The sequence below is a fragment of the Poeciliopsis prolifica genome, unplaced genomic scaffold (assembly GCF_027474105.1).
Source record: "Poeciliopsis prolifica strain line A6 unplaced genomic scaffold, Auburn_PproV2 SCAFFOLD003, whole genome shotgun sequence".
NCBI classification, from domain to species: Eukaryota; Metazoa; Chordata; class Actinopteri; order Cyprinodontiformes; family Poeciliidae; genus Poeciliopsis; species Poeciliopsis prolifica.
Genome location: NW_026562378.1, coordinates 10,548,159 through 10,570,872, shown reverse-complemented (window position 1 = coordinate 10,570,872; position 22,714 = coordinate 10,548,159). Strand labels below are relative to the sequence as shown.

Genomic DNA, 22,714 nt, shown 5'->3' with positions numbered 1-22,714 from the left:
GTTTTGTTTTATTTTTTTCAAATCTCAGTTCATACTGCTGCGATCATGGAAAAGATAGTGAACAATGGATGTTCTTCTATATTGACTCGTCACGATACTCATGTAAGGCTCTGCTGTCCTCTAGTGGACGGGTTTAAAACTACAGTTCCGACGCATGAGAGGTTTGAGTTGAGGGACGTTTCATTGGGTTCATCAATGCATCATGCAAGAATATCACAACAAATGACAACATCATTCGCTGTCATTCTTATAATGTTGAACATTAGTGTCGTCATCATGACTTTCGGCCATTCTACAAATATTACAAATCACACATTTTACTCAAGCGTTTTCAATGAATTTTTAATAATCTGTTTTTGAATTTCAAAGTCTAAAATGATCACTTTTAATCTATTAATTATTGTGACTGCGTGTCTTGAATTCAACATTTGAAACTCGAAATAATGATCTTTTCTCTCTAAATTACGATTTAAATATCAAGACTTCAAAGGTTAAAATCAAGACTCCGAGAATCAAATGTACGACTCTGAATCTATTTGATCGTGTATCACTTTGAGTCACTTTTTGCTCTCTGGGGTAAAACATTCACACACCGATGTGGCGTTCAAGCACACAAAAAGCCCACAATTTATTGACCGCTGGTGCAGATGTGTGGGATCACTAAACCCTATCGGGTGATCAATTAATAGACAATTAACTCACGATGACTTACGTTTTGTTGTTTGTTTTTCACACCGCGATTGTAACTAAGTAACAGCATACTTAAGCGTAGAAACAGAAATACTTAAACAGGACGGGTTTTGAGATTTTTTTTAAGTACGTGTGTTGTATGTATTTATTTCCTTTTTATTTGTAAGTATTTATTGTACTGAACCATCCCGTTTTTCTCTCCTTCAAAACAGCTCTACACAAATTAGGTGGTTACCTTGGTGAACGCTTGTTGATTCGTGCTCGTTTTCGACCGTACGTGAAGGCAACACTACATTGCTATACTTTACTGAGCTCGTGGAGTATCTTATTCAACAACGGCTGCGTTTGGGGGACGAAATTTAGCTCAATGTTCGGGGTTTTGTCATAGTGATTAGAAACTGTACCCGACATAGAAGCTTGGCGGTGTTTTCGTCGCTTTTGTAGTCGGCGTAAAGAAGAAACTTCCAGGTTAAATCTGGGAGGATGCGAGCAGCCGATGGAGCGCTGGCTGTATGGATGTAGCCGGGGCACGATGCTAGCAAGCTAACTGACCGCAGAGGTAAGAAGAGAAAAAGCTTTATCGTTTTGTGTGTGTGTGGTTTTTTTTTAATGGCATTTCTTTTGGTTGTAAAAGACTCCCATTTAAAGCCATAAAGTTTTCCAGGGGTGGTGGTGACGTAAAAGAGATGATCGATGTGTTTAGTGGGGGAATCTTCTCAGTTGAAGAGGAAACTTTCAGAAACTCCTTCAAAGCTGCGGCCCAACAGCAACTTGATGCTGCTGACTGATTACATGATGTACATCCATGGTTTCTGTGATTATGCTGATTCTATGTACTTTGAGGAGTATAATGGGTGCTCAAGAAAAACTATTTGATCAGTTGGAAGTTTAAAAAAAGAGAGTAATTTATCTGGTTCGCAGTGTTGTAGATACAGGCAGTGTGCAAAACTGATAAACATTACAGTTTATCTCCACTGTAAATATATCTAAAATATTGTTTTATAGAGAGATACTTTTTAGTGTCTTGTAACATTTATAATATGAATATGTCTTGTTTCAATGAAAGGCAAAACTAAGCAGAGGTAAGTCTGTAGTGAAATGTATTTACATTACTAATGCCTTTACTAAAATGGTTCAAATATGCATTTAAAGTCTCTTTGAAAAGTTTATTTAGCATTCTTGAATCAAGTGATGTGCTTTATGTTGCTGTATGTAGTGATCAATGTTGGTTTTGGGGTTTATATATTTTTGAATTTATACCCCATCACATTGTTGCACACTGAAATTCACGACAGTATATAGACATACATTATGGTAACTAAATAGTACTCTATCTCCACCTTCCTGCTCGTTGGTATTGGTGTTGACCCAATATCAACACCACATAATGTGACGCTACCTCTGTGTGCTCAGTCTGCGTTGATAGAAGATTCATTCACCTCTGTATGCTGAATGCTTGAAGAAGCTCCAGCATCAGGTCACTACGTGGGATTAATTCAGCTGCTATTCACTGGAGCCCTTTGTTAAAGAGTCACAGACTTTTGTAAGGAGCATTGAATTTTCATCCACTGATAGTCAGGCTTTTTGCCTGACTATCAGAAACTAGATTAAACTGTGAATTAGTCAGAACATGACATCCCTTTCCTCCTAAATTCTCCTAAATTCTTTCTCTTTGATACAGAAGTTGCAAAGCTTTGCTTGGTTTAGCTCCAGTTGTTTTGGAGGTTTTGTCATATTTTTTTTTTTTGTAATTAGCCTCCAGAAACTGAGGCTTATTTTTTTTCCCCTTTGATGTGTAAATGATTCAGTATTCACCAGGTTAAACATTTATTTAAATCTAACTTTACGGGTAGAAAACTAGATACCATAGAGGTAATTATTTATTAAGCAAAGAGAAAACTGAAGATATAGAAAAGTGTGAAACATACATATGTACGCTTTCAAAATGCGTAAACCAGAGAATTTAAAGAGTTTATTTTCACTGTGATGGCTGTAACCATCTTAGTGTGTACATGAAGTCAAACTACCATGAAAGGGTCCCAGTCGCCACATCTTTGTGTTTATTTGCTCTTGCTCTACTTGTGATTCTGGGCTTTATCTCTTATCATTTGTCCACAAAGCAGAAGAGAAGAAGTAGAACAGTGTAAAGATAGAGTGGACAGAGAAGTTTTAAGCTTGCAACATCCTCTTTGACTAGATGGGAACAAAAAAGGTCAAGGCAATTAAAACACAAGTTGCTGAGGTTTGGAAATCACGTTTTCAAAAGGTTTAACACAACTTCTTGCAAATTGGTGTCATAAAAATTCAAGTGCATCATATCAAGCATTGTGAATTGCTTGTTGCAGAAATTTGCTATGCAAATAAACCAGACTTCACAACTGTGACAGGCAGAAAAGTGAGATCCCAATCCCAAAAAAGGAATTGGTGAAAGGTAAATTAAGACCAAGTTTTACTCCAGTGATCCAGATATTTGCAGCATTGATTACTGTATGAACGTAGCTCAGCTCCAGTCAGCGAAATGCCTTCCCACCCTGCAGCGCTCTCATTAGTTAGCTTGTGATTTTTGTGCGATGAAATATCTCTGCAGTTTATGCATTCCTGAGCTCTGACCTGGGGGCAAGTGGCTTAACCCCCTAAGTTTCACAGACCTGCCAGTGGGACGGTCATTAAAAACCCACGCTGAGTATCCCCACTCGGTTCAGACTTGCATTCCTTTAGTAAGGTTTCCTTGGTAGCCACAGATATGAGTGTTGCCAAAACACACGAGTGATTGATTGGTTTAGAGGTAAATAATTGGCAGTTCACCTTTTGCCTCAGGTTAACATAAATCATCGTACGACCAAGTTTGAGGATGTTGAGGGTGAAGATGTCACAAATGTTTCTGAGACCCACAAAACATGAAAAATTAAGAACTGGTTGAAATAGATTCTGCATGGAAGACAAAATATGTCTTTGTTGTTGTAAAAGAAAAACATTTTTTAAGAGCTTCTGGTCTTTGTCACAAGGTTCAAGTCTTTTTCAGGTCATGGTCCTATTTACTGACTTAGTAAATTTTCTAGGCTTGTGATCATCAAGCATAGCAAAAGTTAACAGAAGCCTCCGAAGGCATCTGCAGTCATTCAAACATGTTTCAATATGTTTTTAAGCTCTAAATTACCACAATATCAACATAATTAAAGCTCATAATTAAGACAGTTTTGGATTGTCTAAATCTTCTCTAAAAATTTTAACTATTTAATTTCAGTTTTACTTTTTTGCCATGAAATTTGGTATTTATTGCACACCACAAAACTGTAAACTGAGACCGAGAGTATGTGATGGTATGTTAAGGTTCCTGGAAAGCAGGAGAAGAATAATAAACTCAATATAAAATAGAGCAAAATTGAACTGGAAATAAATAAAAATACGTTTTTTACAGTGTGGGAGTTGTTATAGTTGATGTCATTCATTACTTTGACCAGTGATGGCAGGCTTACATGAGTAAAAATATTATAAGAACAATTTTTCTACAACTCCCATTTTGATCATATGTGGGTTTTGTTGTTTTCATGCTCTAATATTCGATCAAATTCATTTGCGGTTCATAAAATATATATATATATTTTTAAAAATTCACAATGCCAAACTCCACAATAAACTTAAAATGTCACATTTACTTTGTTCTGAATTCATGCTTTGAATGTTCAATAATTTTTTGTATCTTTTTTACCAATTCTATAGAAACCTTTCTAGAAGGACCAAGCTACAACAAAGTTAGCTGCATATTTAAAAAAAAACAAACAGATTATCTAAGGATGCAGCTGAAGTGAACTGGATGTGATGGCGAGTCATCTGGTGGAGGATTGGGAGAAGGAGACTCATTTTGGATGGTATCTAGTTTCATACTTCCAGTCAATTTCCTGCATGAAACGTAGAACAAAGACAGAGATTTAGGGCATCTGAGTGAATAAAAGAGAAGAATAAGGCAGATAAATTTGGAGAGATAAATGAGGAAGAGGAGATAAAATGGAGGAAGGGACGAGGGATGAAGAGATTCCCTGCTGATATGAGAGGGTGGGGTTGAAGGAATGCGGCTAACAAGTGATGCCTGGGTAAAAATAAACTGGAGGGTAATTAGAGGTATGGTTATTCCAAAACCAAGTTTACATACATTGCATCAAAAACCTTAAATGACTAATTTCTCCATGGGTAAAATAATGTTCACATGTTAAGCCCAAAGCGTTTGCCATGTGGATTTACACGCCACACTTGGTGCGGGGGGCTTCAGCTTGTTTTCACATCATCATCGGATTCTCATAAACATCAAGTTAATTACAGGAGAAAAACCGAGAAGGAAGGCAGCGGCTCCGAGTGTGATTGTCTGTCACTGAAGGCTCTACATGTAACCATGAACTTAAAAAAGGACTCAGGAGTATTTGAAGAATTTGTTTTGCCAGCTGCTGTAGCCGACACAAAGCTGCCCTCTGTCTCTCAGGGACTTGTAGTTTATATAAACTACCCACTACATCCAGCAACTGGTTACCTCCACGGCTCTGGTGGAAGTTGTGTTAAAGTAGGCTCTTAGAAAACGTCTCCCACAGACGGTAGTTTCCCATGGCCAGAATGGGTCATTATTCATTGCTATGACAGCACTTCCCTCAGTTAGGGTTATCAGACTGTTTGGATTACAGCATGTTTATGCAATATGCTGCCTCTGTTTGGGATGAAAAGGATAATTTTTTCCCCGGCTGCCTTCTCTCAACCCATCCCAAGTTGTTCTAAAATAGCCCCTTCCTGTCATCAAGGAGTTTGTTTGTGTTTTTTGTAGTCTTCACCTTTGTTGTAAATCCTGTGAACAGGCTTACGTTTTTCACAAATATCAGTTTTCAATTGTTTTGTTGCATCAGTGTTACTTAAATGGGGAAGTGTTCTTATTTAATAGGCTATTTAAACAGAAATGGCAGTTCCGCTTTTGTTTTCCGTCGGAAGCCGGGAAACAAAACTGAATCGTCCGATAAAGATTTCTGCATGGAAATTACCTTCCTTCGACTTCTCAAGGTTTGGCATGCCAGAACAATAAGAGGCCCGGTGTTTCTCATGTGTCCAGTTGTGTTCGCGCCGTCAAGGCTGATGAATGTTGCTAACCTAAAACTACAACCTCTAAAGCTGCTGCTTCCTGGGTGCCATGTCATTTGAGATCTGACTCTCCAATGTCTGGGAATCGCCGGACCTTTTGCTACATGTCTGAGACCCAACATTCCTGGAAAGCCCAAATGAGTGTGTAGATTCAGAATGAATTTAAGCCATGCAGGAGCGGAGCAGGTGCTGCAAGTCTGCCTAAATCAAGTGGACTTCCCGCTGCCATTTGCTTCTCCATATGTTTTTACATGACAGGCCACAAAATATCCTCTGGATTGTCATCAAGTGGAAATGTTTAAGTGGCAACACGCATATCAAGAGTTACGAGTTAATTACTGTTTTTTTTTTTTAAGTGTTGTTAATAGGGTATTTAAAAGACTTAAATAGGACCAGATATTTTACCACTCATTATTGACAAGAACATAAATAATTTTATTTTCTGAAATGGAAAAACTTTTTTTTATTTTTATTGATTCTTCTGTCTTGTTGTATGTGTCAAGAGATTCTTGTCATCTTTTCTAATTGGACACAAACTTAGTTGATTTAAAATTATTTTAAATCTAAATCACCCAGAAGATAAATACCTTTGTGATTAACTGTGTGCTATAATGTAAATTATGTTTGTATTGAGTTTATTTAATAATTCAAACATGTCTGAAGTCTTGTAAAGGTCTTATGAAGGTCTGTGAACGCTTAACTTTGTTTTACGGGAACATAGAAGAATCCTGTAGTCCACAACCAGGAGGTGGCAGTAGTCAAAATTACTTTCTTTGCGTGTCTGAATCACTGAAGTTAGAAAACAAGCTAGAATGGTAATTATCAGAAAACCAGTAAAATGGCTTCTAAAGTCATAAAATCTTTTAAAACCATTAATTAAAGCAGTGGTTCCTGAAAGGGGGTGAGGGGTGCCGAGCCCAAATCAGGAACTATGGAGCTTCTTTTTGGAAATCCAAGTAAACAACACATAAAAGGACCATGATTAAAGCATTTTTATAATATTTTACCTTAGAAGAGACAAAAACATGCTTAGAAAATTGATAAAGCAAGTTAATGGTATTCGGTGTGGGTTTTATTTTTATTATACCCGTGTTTAATTGATGGCAGATTCTTGTACACAGAAGCATTACTAGTCAGTCACACGCTACATTGCTATTTGGGAATCAGAAGCTGAAAAGTTTGGGAAGCACTGTATTAAAGAAAGTTTGTCTTTAGTCGTCTCTAAAAGACACTTTTCAATCTTTCCCTCAAATCTGAGCCTTTAAACAAGTTGTCACAGGAAACGGTGAGCATTACTGCTAAAGACGGATGACAGGTTAGAATCGTCAAGACAGACTAAGTCTGGGTGGGGATATCAAAGATTGGTCACAGCATATTAAAATTGAGAAAGTATTTCTTGAGCTGTACCATTTGTTTTGCTTTTCTGATGATCGTCTAATAGATTCATTTGCTTGTTACTTTATTTTTAATTAGTAAACTGCTTGGTTTCATTAGAGCCGTAGCGAATGTGAAGGAAAACCGTTTTGATCAAGTTGCCACTCGTGTGTTTGTGTGCTGATATGAGGGCAATGCTAGGTGTAATTCCTCAGTGTGTTGGTCATTGTTGTTGACACAGTTTCAAACTCTGCCAGTGGAGTTGGGTTATCTGACACCGTGTTTAAAGCGCTCAGCCCTCTGTGAATGCAGCCACTCCTCTCCAGAAAGCACCGCGCTCTGTGGGCGAGTCGCTCATTCCTGCCCAGACTCCACACCGCTCACATTTTTCTGAACATTCAAGTCACGGATTCTCAGGAGGATTATTGCACCTCTTTGATTTGGGCTGTTTTTCCTTAAATTTCCCACTGAGTAAGTACTTTTCAGATTGCTGTTTGGCTGGAAGTGTCTGAGAAACATCTGCTTTCATCTGTTTTCTTATTCATAGTGTAGAATATATTCTGTTTTTAATTTTAAAAAAGTGGGATTTACATCACATAATTGTACCAATATTTGAAAACTATAGAATCAATAAATATTTATGCTTCAGAAATATTCTTTTGTCTAGCCATATCAGAATAATCGTTTCTCAAACACCTTGCGTTCTTCAGACATCACAATACTGAACGTTCAGAGCTTTTCACTGCTTCAGTTGTCTAAGTTTTTGTAAATTAAAAGAAGCAACTTCAGTCCTGTTCAAAGCATAATAAATGAATTGATCACCCATTTATCTCAGCTTTGGACCAGACAATGAGAAACGAGGAACTTCTAATGCATTTTCACTTCACAAAAGAGATTTATGGTAAATTCCACTTTTAGTTCTGGGATTTTTTAAAATAATTTTTGGCAATAAAGGTTTTGTTTTTAACGAAACCTGTCTAATTAATAGATGTTGTAACATTTTATTTTTTTTTTACCAATTTTTGTTTAACTGATCAGCATTGCTTTTACATTGTTTATAGTATGGCTTTGTTTTTTATCACCTCAGTTCTGCTACCTGCATATATCTGGGATTTTCTTTTTATTTGGTCAAGTTGGCTTTTTTTCTTAAATGTGCCTTACCTTGTTCTGTTTGAAATCTCATCTGGATAATTTTGTTCCTTCAACCTTTTGTGTATTAGTGATTTCTGTTAATTTGGGCAATGACGGCAGCAGCTTATCTGTGGTTTGATGGCACAAGATTTTCAAAGTCATGAGATTTGTGGAGGCAGTTTGTCATGTCCTGAATAATAAAGGGAGAGATTTTACTAATGCCTGTATGTTCCTCAGTGTCATCATGGGCCAGCACCATCAGTATAGTAGCTTATCTATCCAAAGGCAGCAGGGAGCCTTCTGGTGTTCGCCAGAGTGACCCTCTCCTGTGTGTTGGAATGCGGTCACCATCACATTTCTTCATTTTTCTGGTTAATAATCAAACCACCAAGCCTCACAGTCGCTCTCTCTTTGACATCAGGTGGATTTATGTCTCAGGCCAGTTATTACATGGACTGAACTAACAATCATCAGAGTGTTAACAAACATGCAGTCACAGGAAACTCCGTAGACAGAGCAACATGTGTATGTACTCACCCTCTGGAAGACGCTGACTATGCCTGTCGGTGAGGTCAATAAGGCACGTCACACCTGAATCACTGAAGCAACAGGTAGCAAGGTTAGGTAATGTTGGGAAGGAATGTTTTGCTCATGTTTGTCTTGGCTGACGTTGATATTAGCTGGTCAGTAACCAGCCAGCATTTGCTTCTCCTTGGTTTCCACACCACAACCATTGTGTTTTCTAAATCAGAAATATTTGCAAACAGCCAAATTTGTCCTTGTTGAGTGAGAGAAAAATGTGTTGGGAGCTGTGTTGCTACATAAAGCCAGAGAAATCTCAGACCCTCCAGCACTTTAAGGAAATGTATGAAGGGAAATGTTTGTAAGTTTGCGACTACTGCTGTTTACACCTGTGCTACTAACTGGTTAAATGCTGTGACCTGCGGTATTTCTAATCATTTTTATACTCATAAAAATCAGTTTCCCTTTGTCAGCAATAATTATGAATTTGAACACAATGTTTATACTGAAGACTCCACAAACTACTCTTCCTTTTTGTGTTTATTTTTAATGTAACATTGGCTGGTCTTGTACTTCACAGGGCATGGTGTGGCTCTTATCGTTTGCTTCAATCGAAAACCAGTAACAAGAAGTCGATCAGCTGACATGGAAGTCACTGGAGAAATCAGCGACACGGACAGCGGCATTATTCTTCATTCAGGTACAAAATAGTTTATGATGAAAATGTTCTGAAGTATTGAGTAATCATTAAATGGCATGCATTACTTTTTCTTGTTGGAAAACCAAAAAGAACATCTCCTAAGAGTAAAATTCCTGCTGCAGATTCGATATGGCTGCTGCACTTATAACACTCTGTTGAGATTCTTGTAGTAAACTGTTTGCAAATCTTATTCGTATATCACATTAAACACACCTGCATTTTTTTCACCAGACCAGTTCTATTCATAAACTGGAACTTGCTTAACGCCAGTTCTTTATGTTTCCACCAACACAAGCTCTTGTTCCGGTCCTTAACTGGTTCTTTCTTTATTACTATTATTATTATTATCAGCTGCTTTCATCAGGAGCTGAGGCAGGCCTATGGAGACGAGCAACCAATCCAAATGCTACGTTTAAAACTTTGTTATTTTTTAACAGCTTAATGTAGTACCAAAAAAAGACAGTAAAACAAAGCTCTTCAAAATTAATGAAAAGTCTTAAATCTCTGCAACAACATGAGGTCACTGTCTTTTATCTTCCTGCTCTTTAATTTGATATTGGCAGAAACACCCACAGCCGTCCGTGGATGTAATTTTCCAATCGGTTCTTAAACGCTGGTTGTCTTTTAGCTTTGCCTCAAACATTGCCTTTTGCTTCTTTTTTTCCAGCACTTTTGGGGTCAAACAGACCAGAGACCCTCTGGTTGTGATTCTAATGTGTTCACAAATATGGCTCGTTATTTTAGACTGGTAAACATCTGATAAATCCCAGCAATTATCCGTCTTACTAATATGACAAGCCTGGCAGTAGTGAGACGTCTTTCCCATATCCAATCTTTGACTTTCAAGACGAAGTAAATGCAGCTCTACAAAAACACGAAACAAGCTGCTGAACTGCTTTTTAATTTAGGAGGCTCATATAAGCAAGACAGAACTTTTAAGTGATTTGAAATGCAAAAACTAGTGCTTAGACATTGAAAAAGTGTTCAAATTCACATTAAGCTCAGGAAAACCTTGTTTGTTACAGTTGCTAATCATGACAAATGCGTTGTACTTACCTTCAGCAGGTCGTGTAAAGAAGACATACCAGATGAGTGAAGCAATGCTTTTTATGATGACAGCTCTGTACTAGCAGTAATAGGCCTGTATCATTAATCATAGTTGAATGTCTTTGGCTGAGATAACAGAGGTATCACCTGGCTGTCCAACCATGTTTTTTTTCTCCTGTTTGAAGCTCATTATTTGTCTAGGTCAGGCCTTCAGCTGGGTCTCAACATGACTGAGCCTTCCTCTGAATTCAAAAACATTATACTGGATATGTTGTTGGGGGTCTTTTTCTCTCCTTTACAGTCTAAATCAAATAAGTGAATTAGTAAGTCAGACAATTAAAGTGAAGTGTAAATGATCAATTTTGTGAATGAAAAAAGTTGTTTGGTATACTCAGTGAGCCGATTCAAAACTGACCAGGTCAGCTTCTGTCTTGACTCTTGATTTAGATTAAATGACCACACTGATTCTTACTACAAGAACCTGCTGCTTATTTGAACTTCCAAGCAATAATGGGATTTGCGGTGTTTCCATATAAGCTAATAAAGACGAAAGCCTGTTAGAATTGAGGAAGTGCCTGTGCAGACATGCCCTCTATATTTAAATGTAACTGCATAACCTGCTGATTTGCTCATTGTGAAACTTTTGGTTCCTGAATCTAACAAACTCTGACTTAAATTACATCACTTAAGGCAGTCTCAGTCAGTGCTGTTTTTGATTTTATTACATACACTTCTTTATTTAGGCAATGTTGACATTTTGCAGCAAGCTGTAAAAAAGCATTTAGTTTTCTTTCCATTTTTTCTTTCAATTTATTATGGTGTGCTTGTGAGCAGAATTTAATATTTGATAAACACTGATTTCATCATAGATAAAGTTTTTCTTTTACCACTTTAAACTTGTTCACATGGATGCATTCATAATATAAAGATGTACTGTATTTAGACCGCTTATTGTCAAATTGATTATCTTTGGGTTATAAGCACTTACAAGCATATAACTTATGCTTCCTTTGACTCTAGAAAGGTTAAATTGCTGTCTGATTTTACATGTCTTCTTCATTCTTCATCATTTTAAACTTGTTTTAAAACAGTTTTTTTGCCATATAAGTCTTGCTGAATATCTGCTTAAGTGGATTTGAGTTGAATTTTTTTCCTTTTTTGTAAAGCAAATGAGTTTAAATTTGGTTAGACTCAAAAGTAAAATCAAAAATTAATCTTTGACTTTTGTTTATCTTTCTTGACAAATCTTATTATTAATCTTTCTCTCTCAATCTTTTGGACTGCTAACCCAATACTAATGGAAAATATAAAGTTAGATATGCAGAAATTGTTAATCCAGCACAAAAGGGTGAATATTTGCTGTTATTCCCTCGTCATGAATACATTCTTTCCACACCAGTAACACATTCATCCTGTTCAATGGAGTGTCAGTGAATTGGTAGGACACACCCCGCACAGATAACACTGTTACCAGCAGCCGATAAAATCCATATTCAAAGCTTATTGAATCAATAAATATTAACTAAATTACAGTCCTCATAAATAAGTCAGTCAGCGTTTCTTATCTCAACTTGCATGAAACTTGAACTTTCTCTGGTACGTTGTCCTCTCTGACATTCCCCGTGCTTTAATTGAGCCACGTGGTTTCTGCTTTGCACAATGAAAACGTGTCAGTCCACATTGAAAAGGGGATTGTGTCTGAAAATGGGGGGAATCTTTAGCCTATTGTTGTGCTGTCACGTTCTCTTCCTGTTGCACCTCCGATGTTTGTCAGCACCTGCAGGGATTCTTCGAGTAATCTCTGAAAGTATGCAGCACTCGATGCATTGTGGCTAATAGCCCCTCCCAGCCTGAGACTAATCTTCATGTCATCAGTCGCCATGGCTACAGACGGCACCAGTCACACTCTTAACATTGTCTGCAATTAGAAAGATTCTGGTACTGATTGTGCAGTTTCGGTGTCAATGATGAGGAATGCACCAAGAGTTTATTCTTCACTTAAAGAGTTATGTTTTGTCTGAACTTCTGTGTTGGCTAATCTCCAAATGAACAAAGGCTTTCCACTCAAAAATTTGATTCATTCACTGTTTTGTTTTCAAAAATAAATATTTCAAAACATGATGTCAATTAAAAATATAAATAAATTGATTCATATAATTAGTCAGAGAAATCCAGTTTCATACTTTAGTAATTGTTGAACAGGTCCTTTACTTATTAAATAGCTTTTTTCTAAACAATGGGTGCTTTTCATGTGTTGTGTACCTGGAGCAAGCGTTCAGTTTGCACACTGACTTGTCACGATAAAGCAATGCAGTTCAGCAACAATGGAAGTGATGCTTGAAACAACATGTCTCTGACCCGGAGTCAACGCATCAGCGCTCACAAAATGTTCTCTGTGTTGGGGTTACAATGGGGACAAACCCAACAATAGGTTTAATAAAGTTTTTCCGATGTTTTTATTTTGAATTCCTGTTTTGTTTTGATTTTACTGAGTTATTCATTAATTACGTTATACCTCCCTGTGAGCTTTATTATTAACTACTCACCCCGTAATGAACTTTAGGACAGTCATAATCACGATTGTTGATATGAAACTAAGTCGTGTTTTGTCTCTTGTTGCACGGCACAGGCTCCGACAGTCCAACTACGCATGCAAAAGATGTGACCACACACACGCGAGCCATGAAGCTGAAACACCAGGAGCTCCAAGACCGACTGGAGATTTGCATACTGGAGCTGAAGAAGCTCTGCATCCGAGAGGCGGTGAGTCACAATCTCAGACCAACTCTTTAAGAGCAAACGTTCAGGATTGATTTTGTTTGAAATGATATGCAATGTTTTTGTTTGACAAAACTAAAGATGTTACATTTAATCAAAGCGATCCAATCCGCAGTCAGCCTGTTGATGATTCATTGCCTGTTTAGGAAGGCTTAGATTGGTGGGGCAGTTTTGTGCCTCTGACTCATTTTACTGCTTTTTAACCATGGTTGGTTTCACAAAAGCTCCAGGGAGATCTTGTGTGGAAACACAAATTTTCACAATGTTGCTTCAGACATGTGACAAAGATTCTCAGTTTTTCTGTCTTGCAAAATCTCTTGAATATCATAAAGTTTTGGGGGTTTTTTTCTACAATTTCAGGTCAAATTAATGGTATTTTTCTTTCTGTTTTGGCATGAGGTCACCAATTAATTTTTTTTCCTCGATTTTCCACAGAAGTGGAGCACTAATTATTTAGTGCTCCACATTTTTGATGTTTATTTCTTTGTTCTAAAACTTGTCAATGGAAATAACCATAAACCAAACTATTTGTATACAGCAGTTATTTTTTAATAATAAACTAAACAAGGGTCATGTATACTTTGGTCTTTTTAGACGTTTTTTTAGACCATTTTATTCTCCAGTATCAGGGCAAAAGCCACAGTTTGGCTTGTAAAGGTTGCTGATTTCTGCTCTCTGAGGTGAGGACACTCCTAGCACCATTTGCGGTCAAATAAAATGTTCACACCATGTCATACGCAAGGCATGGCCCTTATTTTTGTTTATTTCAACCTTGGAGACACTTCTCCAGCAAACTGTCTGTCTTTGCAAAGTGGAAAAAAGAAAAGCAACTGTACATAATGTTTTATTGAATTGCCCAAACATTCTCCAGAAAATGAGTTATCAGTATATTTAATCTTTTCCTTTTTGCTGTGAAAATGCTTCCAGCTCATAAGGTTTTATAGTTATCACAGATCTTTGATTAAGAAAAATGTTGAAACATATTATTCTGAAATTTAATTAAAAATCCTTGGCCTATCATCCTCATCTGTCCAGTCAGTAAGACACTTCTATTTTTTTCCTTCTTGGAAGAAAAAGTTTCCGTAGCTCAGCAGACAGAAACTGCAAAGTTGTTTCTCTAAGATAAAGCAGATTGAGATCAGACTGTGTTCATCTGCACCCTGCTGGCAAATGACATAAACATTTCAGGTGATACAAGCAGATGATGGCGTTCAATAATTTTTCAAAAGCTCAATATGCACAGAGGCTAAAATAAAGGAAAATACTGGTAAAGGTCTTAAAGATTAGCATCTTCTCTGCTTCATTTTTATCATTCATAGCACCATCCATCGTCTCTTAAGAGTCAAACTCTGGTTCAAACTGTATGGTTGAACTCTTTCAACTTAGGTATTTCTCAAATGTTTGGGAATATTAGTCAAAATCTCTCAGAAGTTGTTCATCTGATACAAAGTTTTGTAATGGCTGCTAAGCGTCGTGGTTATTGTGCCTCAAGTGGCGTCACCAATCCAGGAACATGAAGCAGAATCAGCAGTTGAATAGGATCCTATTTAATATCATTTTTCATTGGAAATCCATAGATAACATCTAAGAGAGGAAACAGTAAAGCTTTGCATTTCTGTAGAATTGCATCTAGTTCGAGGTTGTTTTTTGTTTTTCCACACACATTTAACTTCCTCTTTCTTTGCCAGCTGAGTGAAGGATTCAATAAAAACAGGCATGCACATTACATGTAATTTCCAAGCTGGACATATTGGGAAACAGTTGTAGTGTTGACACGCACAGGCACTCGAAAGTGGAATCCCAAGATGGGTCGCTGTTTCCCGTTGACACTTGGGCTGGGCAGTCCTGTTGAGACATGCTTAATGGGAGTCACACTCCCTCTCTCACATCTCGGTGACAAAGAATAAGGACACTCATAAACCACAATTAATGAGGTTGTGTAAGAATGATGCCTCTGTGTCAGTGAACTTCCCTGAAATGTATTTATTGTTTTATCTGCGTCTTGCTGGGTATGAAAACTGATTCTGTCAGAAAGTGAAATTCAAAAGTATGCGGTTGTGAAACAAAATCCCCTGCTTGGTTGCACGCAGAATTGTGCAACTAAGTCTTTGAATCTGTCTGTCTGAACACGTTGGAAAGGATCCGATACAGATTTTTGTCTATTGTTTCATAACCACCATGAAGGGTGTTGGATAAACCCCTTCAAACGAGTGCAACAGAAACTAATGGCTGTGATTTTGAACAAACCTTTGTTGTGATTAACTGTCTAATAAATCCTCTGTCTGTCCTACAAAATGAAACTTTCAGTGTTATTAAGATATTAATGAGCGTTCTAATTATTTTTTATTATTATTATTGTGTAGGAGCTGACAGGTCAGCTGCCAAAGGATTACCCTCTGCTACCAGGAGAGAAGCCTCCACAGATTCGCAGGCGCATCGGCGCTGCGTTTAAACTGGACGAGCAAAACATTCCTCAGGGATCAGAGGTACCTGGTGCATTTTCAGATGGCAGAGTCTAGGATTTATTGTTTTAAATGGCACAGAAACCTAACATTTCTGGTTGTTTAACCTCCAGAATTCAGAACTGACTCTGGTGGATGTCGATTTGGCGCTTCAGACGAAGATATACGAAGCTGCCCGCAAGCTCTGTGAGGAAGATCACCTGAGCAAGTCCGTCAGGAAGAGTCGGATACTGCACAGCAAAACTGAAGAAAAGAAACTTAAGAAGCTTCAAGAAAAGGCCTTTCAGCTGCGGCTGGAGCGTGGCCGATCATCGCCACTCCCTGGTCTTAATGTTACACAACAAGGTGAGAAACTCATCTGTTCCAAAAGCCACAGACTGAGAGTTTGATGACAAATCCCTTCATGACTTTCAAAGCCCCTTTGATTTTGAAAGTAATAAAACTTCTGACTTAGTTCAATTCGTTTGTTTTAATATGAATGCATGTGCTTTGTTTCCTTTTTCTATCAGATCTTGGCACATCTGATGACAGCTCTTTATCTGACTCTGCGGTGCAAGATGAAGGTAAGAATTAACCTGTCCCGATTTGTACAAATAGAAAAGTTTAGTTTCATTTTTCCAGTGGGAGCAAAAAGCTCGGATTTTAGCGCTCGAGTTATTAGCAATAAAAGATACACTAATGTAAAAAAAACATTTGAACTCTTACAAATTCAGTTTTTTACTTTTTTGTTGCACCTAAATGTTTCAGATTATCAAACAAATCATGATCTCAAAGACAAAACCAGCAAGTACAAAAAATTATGATTTTCTGTTAAAATTAACCTGCTCTTCAAAGAAAAGTAATTGTACTCTAAAACTAATAACTGGCTTTGCATAATGATAACTGGCCACATTTCTGATAAATCTCAGTGGAGAAATTTTTGGCCCAGTTTCCTTTTTGTATACACTAATAGCTAGATGTTTTCATTCAGGATTTTATGATGGAGAAAAGATTTTATGGTTTTTTTTCATTTATGGTAACAATTTTCAACTCCTGAATCAGTGAGACCTCCCAGACCATTGCACTCTTTCCACCACCATCTTCCAAAACATTTGATTTATGTATTCAGTCCACTGATTATTTTCCAAAAGCACTCTGGTGCCATTATGTTTCTTTTTTTGTTGTTTCTTCTTTTCCTGGATAAGGTGTGTTGATTAGTTTTCTCCCTCAAATAAAATCATCATTTTAAACCTGTTTTTCTAATTATTCAGGTTGTCTTTGTCATTGGAAGACTCAGTTTCTATTTTGTGAACCACTCCTTCCCTGGTTTCATTTCATAGAAGACGCTCCAAAATAGTCTTTGCTCAGCAGTCATTTATACTAAATACTTAACCATAATTATGCATTTGTTCCCAGAAGTTACAAGCCGGTCCTCGCAACCATCCACTGGTCTTCATTATCCAGTGGAAATGGACTCGCCCCGGCCGCTCACCATGTCCTCACATTCCTGCGTCGACAGCTCCTACATGTCTTCATCAGCGGCTCCTCGGTCGCCGCTCTCTAACCCCTGTCAGTCTCCCTGCCCCAGCATCGACTCCAAGTTGAGTTTCAGCTCCAGCCCTGCGTACGACCCTCCTCCCATCCAGCACTCCCCGTGGTCGGAGTCCAGCCTTGACCAGCCGTACCAGAAGACCAAGAAGTCGCGTTCCTCCAGCACTAAGAGGTGAGACAGACCATCCGTCGTGACAGAGGTCCTGCTTTTTTAAGTCTAGATTATGTGAGCCATTTTACCTCTGATAAGAAGGTTGAAAATTAAGTTTTATTTCTGATTGTAAATCATTTGTAATATTACACCTACCGTATTACCTATTGATTGATATTGATGCTTAATTCCCTTTACTATATGCCCTGATTTATGCTGCTTTGTAGAAGAAGTCAATCTAGTGGAAAGTGCGACACTGCCATCTGTTGGCGCAAAAAGCCAACACACAGAAAGAGGCACAACATTATGACCAGTGAAACAGGAAATACATGTGTCTTGATTGTGGCATCCATAAGTGTGCGGACAAATTATATGAGGCAGCAAAAAGTGAGTTAAGCACTAGAAAATCAAACAGATGTTTGAAAAGACTTCACAATGTAAAAAATATTTAGGCTTCATTATCCTAACAATTTCTGGAGCTGATCAAAACTTTTCAGCTTTGGAAATGAAAACAAAAGTAATGTATTTCAATAGAACGTTTTTCTGAGGGATCCCTTTTGTTTAGTTTAGTTTCTTGTTTTTAATGTTTGTGGTTACAATAGTATTACAGTTGGTTATTGCTTTATTTTGAGCCACATAAAGGAAAAGAATGCATATTATTGGTAAAAATAATTACCTATATAGAGTAATATCCATACAGTAAGAACATTGTTTGACTCATCAGTTTATGTTTTATGTAATAATACTATATTTAGACATACAAAGAATGCATTTAGCTCAAAAAGGAGTGGGAGAAAGACTAACTGTTGAGCCTCCAACAAACTTGCTTTGAATCCATATGGAGACATTAAGAACAAAATCATCCTCCAACCACAGGCCCTGTAGTGTTCATCCCAATTTAACAGGAAAATATGTACTTTGTGTTCAGCAGTCCAGCCAAATCTGAATTGTTGCCACCGTTGGAGGCTTGCTTACCTCAACAACTGTCCCATATGAGACTGGGCCGCACCCAGTCCAGCAGCACCCCCTCCACTCCAGAGATGCGTGTGCACAGACAGCTCTCCCTCAGGTAGGCACATCGCAGACTTACTCCATTACTGCATGTTTAAAGTTCTTCTGGGGCGAGAACGTTCATATATTTTATATTTTGGTGTATTTTCATTCTTTTTGCCATGTACACTCTGAATCAGAACTGTTTCTGTGTTGTTGTTTTTTTCTCCAGGGTGTCCAATCCTGAATCGTCATTTCATAAAGAGCGTGGCCGTACCAGATGTCCCAGGCGACGTCTGACAGAATACCAGATAATCGTAGGAGAAGCTCATTCTCCTACCATGAGCTACAGCAGCTGTGCTAGCTCCGAAGACAGCAACTCTGAACGCTCCTTCTCTATTCACAGCAACTCCCCGTGTCAGGAGTTCCCCTCTTATCCACGCAGACAGTATCAGGCTGCAGCTCCGCTCTGCAGCCCAGAAGGCAGCTATGGACCTCAAGGTCTCGCTCCCACCGCCTTTCACCGTAACCCCGGGTCTCGAATGAGTCCTGTGGTTCAGAGACCATATTACGATGAAGGAATGGTCTACCCCGCTAACATGGACCTGACTCCGCTCCGTGTCCCGCAACAAATGGCTTCCTCCCCCAACACATATGAATATTATTACAGAAAAGCTGCTATTCCCCACCAGAGAGCACAAAGGCCTGTGCCTCCTGATATCAGACTCACCCCCCCTGCACAGACGGACAACATGCACTACAGCTTCCAGGGTCCTCCGCGTCAGGATGTGAGTGAGCAGCTGAAGTCCTGGCACCGCCGCAGTCAGTTCAAAACGCCAAGGACTCGCTCTCTGGACAGACAAGGAGCAGTGAGGCTGAAAAACATGTCAACTCGAGAGTCAACCAGCTACCAGAATCAGAAACACCACGACCAAGTAAGAAAACCCAACTGCGATTTGTTTTTTTCACAGCAGTAGTATTCTACTTTACAAGATAAAAATGCGGCGACTTGCTTGAGTATTCAACTGTTTTAAAATTATTGTACATTGTGTTTAGATTTTCTAATTGCACTTTCTGAACCACTTTAAAGAAGGGTTGTTAGTTTATTTTTAAATGTTTGACCATGGTCAACTTGTTTTTGTTAGTTTCTTTATTGGCTGTTTGCTCTGGCACTGAGGAAATTAAAGTTGATTTTACATGTTTGGCCAAGCTGGTGAAGCTATTTGATGTATTTAAATCTGCTGTTCTAGTGCAGAGTATTAAATAAATTTGCAATTCAGTACACTGTTAAATGTTTAGTTAAAGAAATGTTTTAAGTTAATTGAGCTATTTTTCTGTATCAGACTGGTATGGATCGATACTAAATATATATCAGTATCGTAATGGAAAAAGTGGATCGGCGCATCCCATGTATTTTATTGGGGTTTTATGTGATAAATCAGGACATAAATGTAAAATACAGGGGGGGGAAAATAAAATACAGCTTTTTTTTTATTAGTATAAATGAAAATATGGCATTCATGTGTGGGCCTATTTTCTAGAGAATAATCCCTTCCACCTTCACCTCCCAAATTTTAATGTAATCAGTTTTTTATAGATTGAAGTTCATGATGAACAAAGTTTATTATAGTTAGATATGGAGAAGTCTTCCACTGAGCAAAACATATTCTGCTAATGCACTGTTGCTTGTCATTATCAGAACCTTAAAAATAAATCAAATCTTTTCTCTTTGAAGGTTATCCAAAGAGGAGCCATGCAGAAAGCTGCAGAAGAAGCTCCAGAGCACTGGATGATGGACAATGGCTCTCACTACATGAGTCAAGTGTGAAGATCAGAGATTAATTCACCGACTGCAGTTTTACATGTTGAACCACAATGCAATGGTCTGAATATCAATTGTATTGTCAGAAGGTATTTTTACCATTCTGTTTACTCACTATTTCATTTGCACACATAAAATGAGGGTAGAGATTGGAACATCTTGCCAACAGAAATCAGCAGAAGGTCAACATTTCCTCAGCAGAGTTGTATTTGCTGCAGATGTTTAGATTTGATTTAACATTTAGAAAAAAATTTGCCATGTTACGAGAATGGAGTCTTGCTGCTGCTGCTCTTGTTCAGTGCGAAATGCTTGTCATAAAACTTAAATCTTTAATATGTGGAAGAGTTATACAATGTTAAGTAGGTGCATAAAGACAAAAAACTAACAATAATTGTTTGCTGTTGGTCAGCAAAGCTGTTTATTTAAAAAGTAACTTTATGTCCTTAAAGCTGAAACATGAATTATGAAATTTAGGTACCGAGCTTTAGGTACTAAACTTTTTTTAGCTGGTAATATTGCAGGTTTTTGTGAGGATGTACAAAGAATAGTTGTCTTTTTTTCTAGTAGATGTGAAAATGATCCACTATGTAAATAAAGATTACAAGCATATTTTTATGTATTCATTCATTCATTTTAGGCTGCACTGGCTAACTTGAAAAATTAACCCACTGAGTTAAGATAGTCAAAACAAGGTACTAACTTAAACATGTCACGACTAAAGCAGCAAAATAACAGAAGCAAAGTCGAAACTGAATCTCTTGGCAGCTATTAAGAGGTCAAACTGAAATTCATATCCTTAAAGCTTTAACTCTACCTTGGGTTGTTTTGTTTTTTTCTTGTTTTCATTTTAATTTGACCTTTTTAAGCACCACCAGTGGTTGATTAACAATGTAATTTGCACCCTAAAAACCACACAAAGCCAAACTTGAACTCAAAGCAGACATGGACCAGAGTTTGCAGAACAAATCTATTTTATTGTTGTCTTTTATATATATATATAAAATAGAACACAATCATGTTACCTTGTGTGCCTATTGTTTTTTTACTGCCTTTTTTTATTATTATTTATCTGTGTATTTGGTAAATGTGTTGCTGTTTAACAAAACCTGTGATTTTGGTTTCACTGTGGAAGTAAAAGAATATATTGTTTGAACACAACTTGGCTTCATTTATTTTGTGCGTTTGATCTTAAATGGCTTTACAGCTGACTGAAATAAATTGGAAAATGGTTTGCAAATAATGCTGGTATAAATAATAGATTTAAAGGTGCCTGAAATTCATTCATTAGATCAGAATGTATATCTAATTTTTCTATGAGAGTGTAATAACAATAAAGCTGATTATTTACATGTATTGACAGGTAGAAATTACACACAAGTTATATTTCCATATAAAAAACTATTTTCATATTGACTCTGTTGTTAATGTGCGTGCTACAAAAAGAAACTAAATGTATATCATGCTATTTTAATAATTCAATAACCAGTTTTTTTACTCCCAGGTAGCAACAACTTTGTGTCTTTCCTTTTAACTTACTTTTTTTTACTTGTAAATCTACTGTAAAACACATAAAAAGATGTAGAATAAATACATTTTTAATCTCACATTACAAAAAGTAGAAAAAAGCTTTAATTTGACTAAATTTCATGAAAATTTGTTTTTGTTTTATTTTTATTATGTATTTTAAAATACACTGCACAATTATTAGACTTCTGAAGCACTAATACTTTTTAGACATTTTCTTAATGGAGAATTGGTGTGTATTAACTGAGTACAATTAATAAGGCTGTCACATAAAATGTGAAAAAAGTGAAACACTGTGTAGGTACTCCACCATACTTCACAGTGAGCGTGGTGCTTTCCCTCATATTCATACTTTATTTATATAATTGTAACTTTTTTTAAAGTGTGTAGGTTTTGAAACATTTTTTATACTTATTGTGACAGACAAAAATATATATATTAATTTGATTATTTAAATTCGCCTTCTTGTTTCTGCTGCGTTGAGGTAGCAACATTTTGGAGGGGTCACGTGTTCAATCTCAGAAAATGTGTGAACAGATTTACAGATTAGGGTGATGCCGAGAGGCCGTCCACCTTCAAAAACTTGGAGCTCGTTCTTCAAAGATAACTCTTAAACATTAGCAGAAACATGCAAAAAAGGATTTTATCACTATCATTTCAGAAAGTCATCTATTGGTTATTGGAAAATGTACTGTAAACCATTTATGATACTGTTTTTAATGAAATGTAAATTAAAAAAAAAAATAAAATATGTTATTATCATGACAACTAACAATCCTTTTACATTTTCTTTGTCTTTGAGAGATTCCCACCTCATTTACTATCAGAAATGCAAGTCATTTAAAACCTATATGCCAGTGGTGTGAATAGTTTTGGTC

At 37.2% G+C, this 22,714-nt stretch overlaps 1 protein-coding gene across 3 annotated transcripts; it reads left to right on the top strand.

The window, feature by feature from the left end:
* The first annotated feature begins 998 nt into the window (after nucleotides 1-998).
* On the top strand, nucleotides 999-21,470 carry inavab (innate immunity activator b). Of its 3 annotated transcripts, none has more exons than XM_055027503.1 (10): nucleotides 999-1,249; nucleotides 9,413-9,532; nucleotides 13,209-13,342; nucleotides 15,721-15,843; nucleotides 15,933-16,164; nucleotides 16,329-16,382; nucleotides 17,215-17,521; nucleotides 18,432-18,569; nucleotides 18,723-19,425; nucleotides 20,226-21,470. In XM_055027503.1, exons 2-10 carry the CDS (start codon nucleotides 9,478-9,480, stop codon nucleotides 20,316-20,318), a joined length of 1,839 nt encoding a protein of 612 aa, XP_054883478.1. In that variant the 5' UTR covers nucleotides 999-1,249; nucleotides 9,413-9,477; the 3' UTR covers nucleotides 20,319-21,470. The 3 variants fall into 3 exon arrangements, with proteins under 3 accessions (XP_054883478.1, XP_054883476.1, XP_054883477.1); XM_055027501.1 differs by having other exon boundaries at nucleotides 18,429-18,569; XM_055027502.1 differs by lacking the exon at nucleotides 999-1,249 and adding an exon at nucleotides 7,544-7,650 and having other exon boundaries at nucleotides 18,429-18,569.
* The last annotated feature ends 1,244 nt before the right edge of the window (nucleotides 21,471-22,714 follow it).